Below are 10,047 nucleotides of genomic sequence, written 5' to 3'. Positions count from 1 at the left end.
TTAACCAAACAACTCGGCTGGATTTTTGGGTTGACTGAACGTTTGGTTCAACTAAACCAAGACCCGCTGATCATTGAAACAGACTGATCTTGTTCAAACAAAAAAGATCAAAAGATTTCTCCACGAATCGTTCGGATTTGCTGTTTCAGTTTGAACTAAAGAAGATTAGCAAATTTTCTGAATCAACTGACGTTCTAACAACGCACGACCTGCTGATTGATCACAAACCCCAAAGGGGATCGACTGACTGTTTGGCTCGGCCAATAGCTTCGGATCGACTGATCAGTGAATGCTGGGTAGAACAGAAGTGGATCGGTTAATCACTCGGATCGAACAGATGACGGTGAAGTGTTTGTTTCATTCAAACACGCCGATCAATAATAACTGATCAAAATAATAACTGATAAGATTTAATCAGAGGATTAACTGACCGCTGAAGTCAAAATCTAGGGCCTGAAACGAAGGTTATGTTTTACTCACACACTCTCACACACTCCTCAAGCCGCAGAAAAATGGTGTTGGTTTGAAGGAAGTCGCCCTGATTACAGTTCACGTGGGATTTACTCAGCTGTTGGGAATTCTACAAACATGGAGCTAATTTCTTTTCTGAGTGTGTAACCTCACAGGAATACTTGTGTGTGTGTGTGTGTGTGTGTGTGTGTGTGAGTGAGAGAGCATGGGAAGACACTCGAGTGCTGCAGTGTGTTGAAGTTGTGGTGGAGAAAACCGGCTGCATCCCAATAACCGATTTTTAAGAACCACTTTCTCAACCTTAAAAGTCTCCGCACTGTGGTGAAGTTCACTTGATGAGCGTTTGGTGACTCGACATCAGTGCAGACTTCAGGAACGCAACTTACCCAGAATCCACTGCTGTAGATGAAGCCGGAGTTTAAACGTAGACGGGAGTTAAATGAATTAAATGATAAAATTTCGCAGAGTTCGAACTGATGCGTGTCGCTGTGGGCCGATATCTCCGAGAGACCAGGGATCATGTGACCAGAAAATTCATTCCGTCAATAACACACCACACACCGCACCCCCGCCTACAGCAGAGTATCTTCCATCAAAACTTCCATCATCATCATCATCATCATCATCAGACGATCAGATAAACATTAGGATTGATGATCGTTCAGTGCAAACAAAAAAGCGAGATCAAAAGAGGATCAGCTGAAAGTCTGGACTGGCTGATTGATTTTTTTTTTAAAAAAGATCCTAAAAGATGAAGAAAAAGATCCACTGATCGTTTGAATTATTTGAATGCTTTGTTCAGTCAATCAAAAGACGATCACCTAACCATTTGAATCGAGTGATCATTTCATTCTATTAAACAAACGCTGGCTGATCGTTTAAAATCCACCCGTTGTTCTGTTTAACCAGATGAAGTTTGGCCAATTGTCGAAAGATCAGCTGAACGTGGACGTAGAGGACGCTCGAGTAAGTGTTTCACCCGGTTGTTCTGGTTGAACAACACACTTGTGTTTGAATAGAAGATCAGCTGAAATCATTCGGGATTGGGTGATCACATGGTGCAAAGAAAAAACAGACCACGCAAAAGATCAGCTGGATTTTTGGACCGACTTAAAAAAAATGTTTGTTTAAGCAAAGCATCGCTTGATCAGGATCTACTGAATGTTCAGTTCTCACTTTAGAAGACGTGCTGATCATTCAGACAGATCGATTCATCGTTTGCTTCAACCAAAAGATCATCTGCTAACTGTCTGATTCGTCTAAAAGAACAGTTAAGTGTTTAGCGTGTGTTTTGTCTCAAGCAAAGAACCAAGTAGATTGACGAGATCGACTGATTCAGCTTCTGTTGTTTGCGTTAGAAAAAAAGGTCAATTTACAGGTCGGGTGATCAGGATCAGTATCGACTGAAGGTTGAGTTTAACCGAAGGATCGGCTAAACATACGGACCACGTGATCCTGTGGGTCGATCGAAAGAAGGTTGGGCCGATCGTTTGGGTCAACTCATCACTTGGTTTGGAGAGAAGACAGGCCGAAAGTTAGGACTGGATCGTTTTGATTCAAGCACAAGATGAGCTAATGGTTTGAACTGACGGAATGTTTTGACAAAAAAAAAGCATCGGCTGATCGCGTGTGCTGGTGTCAAAACATTCTCTACACACAAACATCTCGCTAATCTTCTTTTCAAACCAAGAGCTCAGCCGATCTTCTTCTGCTCACCCGAAACGATCCCGCGATCCAAATGATCCCTCGCTCCAAACGATCAGCTGATCAAACTGTTTCTGATGCGACTGCTTTCCAAAATGGCAGTAACTCATCATCTCCAGTTACACTCGCATCTCTCTCACACACTCTCACACACTCTCACACACTCTCACACACTCTCACACACTCTCACACACTCTCACACACGCTCACACACGCTCACACACTCCTGACAGTGTTCATACCCAGGCCAGTTTGTTCAGCAGTTTAATAATGTTAGTACATTTCACTTGCAGGAGTCAGGACCTGGTCTCGGAGCATTAATACACTACTGTAAAGCCAACATGGTGTTTATTGCTAGGACACAAACTTCATCAACGTCTAAAACTCGCGTTCAAAATGTTACTCGAGTGCACTCTTATTTTTAACACACAAAAAAAACCACCTCTAAATAATAAAATGAACTTTGCTCTGCTTTTGAACCCGAGTGTGAAGTTTGGCACAAACTGGAACTTCAGTGTGAATCTGTGGAGTCAGACGTCTGGGGCGGGGATCAGGGTGTGGTTGGAGATTGGTGCAGACCCTGTGTTACACGTGTAAGTCTCTGAGATCTCGCCGTGTGGGCGTGGTTACTTGGCGTTGTAGCCAGCGAAGCGCTGGTTTAACGGGTTCTCCGGAGACTTCGTCCACTCTTTCTTCAGCTGCTGTTTGAGCTGAGACAGGCGCATGTTGGGGTTCTCCATCTTCAGGCGGGGCATGTTGGCCTCCTCAAACGCTGCGTAGGCCGCCTTCATCCTGCGCTCGGGGTGGCGGTCCAGATCCTCTTTGGTGCTTCTCACACACACACACACACACACACACACACACACACACACACACAATCAAGTTCATCTTCAAATTTCAAAACAGTTCTCTAACCAAAGAATAAGAGTAAAGAACACTAAACTCCTATTTTTGTGGATTCAAAGCTTTTCCCAGAATACAGTTAAACTGTTCAGACTTTCCATATAAACATCAGACATGTTCACGTCAGACATGTTCACGTCAGACATGTTCACGTCAGAGAATAAAAGATTGGCGTAGAACCTTAATGTCTTTAATTTGTCCAGCAGAATATTTATATTTTCCCAGAGGTTTTTCCGTTACATTTCCAGATCTGGACGTCAGGGCCTTTAAATTCCAGACTTTTTATTTTTCCACCAGATTTAATCGACCTGTGCAGGAACGCTACATTAACCCACACAATCTAATCTAAATGTAAAACACAAACAAAACACCCCACAATTATAATTGATAATTCGTTCAAATTCGGCTCAGTTTTGCCAAATTGTCTCCAAGGAAAGGACTCGGAAGATACGCAGATAATTTACTGAAGAAATGAACGAATAAAACAAACAAAGAAGAAGAAAGAGAAAATATATTCAAATAAAAGGCTATGGAAAATGTTAGATTCGTTTGTTATAATAATAATAATAATAATAATAATAATAATAATAATACCTGAGCATAGCGATGGCGTCCTCGATGGTCCGAGCCGATTCTTCTTCAAGAATGATGTGGTTAATGTTCTCCTCCAGCGGCATCTCCAAATTACTCTTCTCTACGAGCGGGAAGAACAGGATGTGAGATAAGGAACTGTTTATAGATAAAGACAGGGCTTGTATAGAAAAAGAGTTTGATTTTGGAGTTGAGTAAGACTGCGTTTAAGTCAAGCTACTGGAGCAAACCACTGCCGCCCCCCCCGCCGCCCCCCCCCCGCCGCCCCACCGTTCCCCGTGTCTAAACATTCTGTAGTGGTTTTTCTGCAGGTTGGACTTGTATTAGGGCGGGGTTTTATGAAACCTGGCAACCCTCCGAATGAACTTCCAGAACAGCTGCTCTATGAAACTGCAGTCCTGATGAACACACCGAGTCTGAAGCTGGTGAGCTCTCTTAAAAGAAAAAACAACAAACAAACACCCTTATCTATATACACAAATGATGCGTGTGTGTGTGTGTGTGTGTGTGTGTGTGTGTGTGTAACCTTTTGTCTCGGTCTCTTTAAGCGCTTGTTCCCGGTCGAGGTTCTGCTCGATTTGAGCTCGTGTCATTTTGCTCAGAGTTTCTCGCGTCTGTTTCCCCTTCAGCCTCAAATCCTCTTCATCCAGGAGACGCTGGTTCTCTCTCTTCCTCTCCAGAGCCTCCAGTCGCTTCTTCTCCCTCTCATCCTACACACACACACACACACACACACACACACACACACACACAGAGTTCAATGAGATTCTGTCATTCTGGGATTTTTGCTCCTGATATAAAGAGACAGCAGGAAACAGCACGAACCCTGTCCTAGTGAACGTGACTGTTTCTGAAGGACGAGGCGTCCTGCGTGTATATCGTGGGATAAAATTAGACGCAGTGAGGGATTAAACACACGGGCAGCGTTGACCTGCATTACTGCATCCTGTGACGCCGCTATTTCGGCCTAATTCTACACGTGGGCCGTATTACGCCTCCGCGTCCGCTCCGTTACTCGACCTTTCATCACCGTTTACGATAGTTTCGTTGCAATACTTAAAAATAACTCTGAAATTAAAATTGAAAAAGAAAGACACGTGCAACACTCAGACACGTGCCCAAAACAGCGATGCGCACGTGACAGCAGGCTCGTCCCCGAGAGGGACACGCTGTGACGCAACGTCCACGATAACACGCCCGCTTGTAATGAGCTCCAGAGACTTAAAAAGGAAAAATGAACGAAGAAGAAGATCTCTCGCTTGCTAGCCACTTCAGACAGGAAGTGATGTCAGAAGAAAAAAGACAAAACTCTTCTTATCAGTCCTAATGACCTGGAGTGACCCCTAATAGAGCTGGCTGAGGGGACAAAAAGACCTCATCACGCTTCTCGATGCCCGAGGCCGTGATCAGACCGAATGACGCACCTGAAGGACACCTGCATCACCAGTGCTCAGGGCTTTTAGAACGGCTGTCTTGCTAGCAGCTAGGAAGTGATGTCAGAGGAAAGACAACACACACACATCAGAGAGCTCCCGAGTGTCTGATTCCACAGTAACACGGTTAAATCGAGGCTTGTGTTCCGTCCCCGGAGATGTGCGCGTCCCAAATTAACGTCCCCGAGCCCTACATTTCTCCGAGCCTCGTGCTGAAGCAGACTTTCCCGCGTGATGAAGACGCCCCGGCGCGTCTCTGAGGTCAGACGGCGACGTGCGGTCGGTCGGTGAAGGGGTTCTGCCTGGAGACTTCACACAACTGGAAGAAGGTCAGAGTCTCTCACACACCTAAAGAACTGGAATTATACCTACTGACCTGGAAAGTCCTCCAACACCCCCTATACCCCCATGATGCACCACTGCAGGAATCATTAGCGCTTATGACTCCATTAAACTCTCAGTCTGCAGCTGCGGAGTAAAAATCCCTCAGAATGAACATCTTCATTTCTCTCTCCATCTCAAGTAAACATCTGGATCTGGTTCTCTCACTGACTTTCACTTAGAAGAAAAAAAAACCCAACAACCTCACTGAGCGACAGAGGTTAAAGGTCATCACAGACACTACTGACCCCAAACACACACACACACACACACACACACACACACACACACACACACACACACACACATCAGCCAATCAGAGTAAAGGTCTGCCACACTGACCAACCCAAGCTTAGAAGATCTAAAAATAGTCCAATCGCCGCGGAACGCCGAGATGAAAGAGATCGAGTCAAAGAGATGCGGCCAATCAAAGACAGAGAGACAGACGGGCAGAGAGAGACAGACAGGTAGGTGAGACAGGTAGATGAGGTGATCAGATCAGGACTTCATTGCGAGTGGATTGGGTTTGTATCGGGTGCTTCATTTCCTGAGAAAGCTTAAAGGTCTGGGATACAGGGTCACATGACCTCATCCGCAGCGCAGGAAGACGCCTGGATCGGATCCTGGATCAGATAAACATCAAATAAATAAAGTACTCTCAGGACAGGAGACAGATGGAGAGTGATATATCTGGTACAGTGATGCGAATAAAACAGCGTGGAATCCGTCAAGAGCAGAAAAGTGAAGGTGACTCGGGTGGAAGTGTAAATAAACATGAAGATGGAGGGGATGAAGATGGAGAGGAAGATGGAGGGGATGAAGAGGAAGATGGAGGGGATGAAGATGAAGATGGAGGGGATGAAGATGGAGGGGATGAAGATGGAGGGGATGAAGATGGAGGAGATGAAGATGAAGGGGATGAAGATGAAGGGGATGAAGATGGAGGGGATGAAGATGAAGATGGAGGGGATGAAGATGAAGGGGATGAAGATGGAGGGGATGAAGATGGAGGAGATGAAGATGAAGGGGATGAAGATGGAGGGGATGAAGACGGAGGGGATGAAGATGGAGGGGATGAAGATGGAGGAGATGAAGATGAAGGGGATGAAGATGGAGGGGATGAAGATGAAGATGGAGGGGATGAAGATGGAGGGGATGAAGATGGAGGAGATGAAGATGGAGGAGATGAAGATGAAGGGGATGAAGATGGAGGGGATGAAGATGGAGGGGATGAAGATGGAGGGGATGAAGAGGAAATAAAAAGGAAACGGTTCTTTGTATCAAAATATTTTTAACTGGAAAAAACTGAACGTCAGAAACAGGTCAAAATATTAATCTGCTCTTGATATAAAAAACAAAAAGAAAATAAAAATATAAAGTCTTGCGCTCGGGTGTTTTGTATTTTGTCTTGTTGCACATTTCACACTGATTTACTTCTTTATCTATTTAATCTTCTTCGAATCCCTTCTTTCTTTTTTTATTTTTACTAAACCCAGAGGACGTGGGGGTGTAAACTTTTGTTATATATATATATATATATATATAAAATTCATATTCTGATGCGACTTTAATCTGCTGTAATGAATCGGTCGGTTTCTGTGAGTGATTAATAAAACGTCTAATCTCAGATCAGATTTCATCCAAATGGAAATAATCTGATTCTATTTATTTTTTTTTTATATCTTTATATTCGTGTTGTAATTTTAACAGTGCACTTGAGGATTCTTTCTAAAGCAAAATGCAAAAAAACCCCCCACAAAACAACAAATAACAACAAAATAAATAAATGAAATAAACAGACAGAGCTTTAGGAAGGTGAGAGTTCAGCGCCCCCTGGTGTTCACTGAGGGACTCACAGCTCTGTACATAAACAGCACAGTGGCGTTCACATTCTTACACAACTACTCTGTACAACTTGTGTGTGTGTGTGTGGTGCTGATAGTTATTCCTGTAGACTAAAAACAGTTTAGATCAGATTTAGAGAAACACTTGAGTGGTGTACATACGGAGCGTTTTTTTTTTTTTTCCCCCCCCCACAATGCTGCAGGTCTTAAACCATGAACTGGTGACATCAGCAGCTTTTGAGGTCATTAATTCATCGTCATGACAACATCTCAGACAACTGATGAGCAGTTCAGAAGGTGGAGATGTAGGTTCAGGTGTAAGCAGTAACTCAGAGCTTTAACATGTTTAGCTTCACGCCGTTAATCAGCAGAGCTGTGTGTAACGCGTCACTGTAACCTAATGACCGTTTCTGATAACGCAGTAATGTAACACGTTACGTTTTAAATGGATGTAATTTGAGTACAGTTACCGATGTCAATAAAATTGCGTTACTAATTTATTGTTAAGAAAACAACATTATGTAAAATATATATTTAAAATAAATCAGGTTTTGCCCTGAAGATTTTCTCTTTATCCCTGAATAATTCTCCACTCGGAGCGGTTCGTCACGACGTAACTGAACGTCAGTAAAAGAAGACGTCTGTAATGTTATATCTTCAGTGAACGGAGGCGAGACCAATCAGACAGCGTTTACAGGAAATACGTGGAAATACTCGCGTCTTATTGGCCGATGGTCTCTCGGTTCTCCTGAACGCTAGCTCACAGTCAGTGTGAGGGAAAATGGATATACGTCGAGTTTTATTTATTTAAAGCAGTAAAGGAGTTGAAACTGAAACAGAAACATCCCCTGAAGCTGAGCAGGAGAACAAGGCGCGTAAACGTCCATGAGTTCCAGTTCACGTGAACATGACGTGAGCAGAAGGAAAGATAATGAACTCTACATGACTCTGTAGCAGCTAAACACATACAGTGATAGCTTAGCTGCGTCTCCCCTCGGCTTGTGACTCCAAACTAGCCTAGTTAGAAAAGTTTGATATTTTATGAGGTCTGGTCCTCCTGCACACAGCGACACACCCGAGGATGGTTTTATTATAAATCAGACTTTTTCTGACCGCGTCGTGCACGGACACTAAAATTACTGACAGAACCGAGTTTCACGTTGCAGTGTATTTTTGTAGATTTGATGGTAATCTGATTCATTTTACATGCAGTAATCAGTAATGTCATCAGATAGTGGATCACTAAACCACTGATTCAGCGATAAAGACTTCCTCACAGTGTGTTCTGATTGGCTGAAAGCAGCATCTCTCTCTCTCTCACACACATTTTTTTAACTTATCATCAGACCATGTGTTAGAGGAGTGAGTGGAATGTGCACAGATGATGATGATGATGATGATGATGAAGACCCTGACCTTCCTCTGCTCTTTCTTCAGCACGTGTTTGTCGCTCTCCTGCCACAGAGCGTCCTCCAGTTCCTGCTGTTTCTTTGCGTCCGCTGCAGCTTTAGCCTCGGCTTTCCGAGCTCGCGCCGCCGCCGACTTCGAGTTCTCACCCTGGAACTTCTTAGGCATCGCCACGCCTAAACACACACACACACACACACACACACACACACACACACACACGCGTCATTAGCTCTCAGTCAGGTGTTTAATTCAGGTCCATGAAGCTCTTTACATGCAAAAACTGAGGTTTTAAAATTTTTTTTAATTAAAAACAGAATTTAAATCAAATGAAACAAAAATTAAAATACTTTAAAAAAGTCTTTATCAATTCTGGAGTGAACTCATAAGAAATCTTTAATACAAAAAATATGAAAATAAAAAACAATGTTTCAGCTGATATATAATGAATGATATTCTATAATTATAAATAGTTTACTAGCTATAATGAATAAATGCTAAGCACGTGACAGGTGTAAGCTCCAATCAGAGTTCATATGCATGAGCTGTGGGCGGAGCTTGTACGACTGAGGGAGTTTCTAATCACCATATTCATAAAAAACTGAATTTCTAGATGAGGATGAACTGCACTCCTGAACCTGTTGTTTATTAAAAATATTATTATTATTACTTTGTTCCTTCAAAATCAGGTTCTTAACCCGTGACATCACTGTTATGATGACGTCACAAATTGCTTTATATTTAGGCAGGACATGACAGTGAAAAGAGATAAAAGCGTGACATGATTCATTTATGATTTTTTTGTGATTTATTTGTCACAGTCGGCTGTCTGATATAAACTCTGCAGCTTTTATTTGTTTGTTTGTTTGTTTTTCATACACACACACACACACACACACACACACACACACACACACACACACACACAGAAATAATACACCAGTTTAGCTAACTACATGTTAGCGACGTGCTAATCACCATCAATCACGTTCAACTCAAATCTGAGGGAAATAAATATGCAGAGAACTGTTACAGAAATGAAGGAGCACTGATTTCTGAGTTCTCTTGTGACTGGACCTCGGAGTAAATATATAACAGATGCTCATGTCAGAGTTGTTGATATGCTAGCTGGCTAAAACAGCTAACAACATGCTACTGTGTGGCGCTGTGTTCTCAGGAGCGCTTTAAACACGCAACAAATACAGACTGACATGTGTTAAATATAATATATTAATTATATAAATGGTTATCAAACGAATGAGAAGGAATAAAAGTATATATTTTCACCAACCCGTCGTAGCTCCACTCTACTC

At 42.9% G+C, this 10,047-nt stretch overlaps 1 protein-coding gene across 1 annotated transcript; it reads right to left on the bottom strand.

Annotated features, from left to right (window-relative positions):
• Positions 1–2,426: 2,426 nt before the first annotated feature.
• ccdc124 (coiled-coil domain containing 124) lies at positions 2,427–10,047 on the bottom strand. The gene is given in 5 exon segments (NM_001201251.1): positions 2,427–3,003; positions 3,673–3,772; positions 4,196–4,379; positions 8,744–8,910; positions 10,026–10,047. Coding segments are annotated over 4 exon segments (645 nt in total). The 5' UTR covers positions 8,903–8,910; positions 10,026–10,047; the 3' UTR covers positions 2,427–2,801.

The sequence above is a fragment of the Ictalurus punctatus genome, chromosome 5 (genome assembly GCF_001660625.3).
Source record: "Ictalurus punctatus breed USDA103 chromosome 5, Coco_2.0, whole genome shotgun sequence".
Classification (NCBI taxonomy): Eukaryota; Metazoa; Chordata; class Actinopteri; order Siluriformes; family Ictaluridae; genus Ictalurus; species Ictalurus punctatus.
Note: the sequence above shows the minus strand (reverse complement) of the source record. Positions and strands in the feature narration are given on the sequence as shown.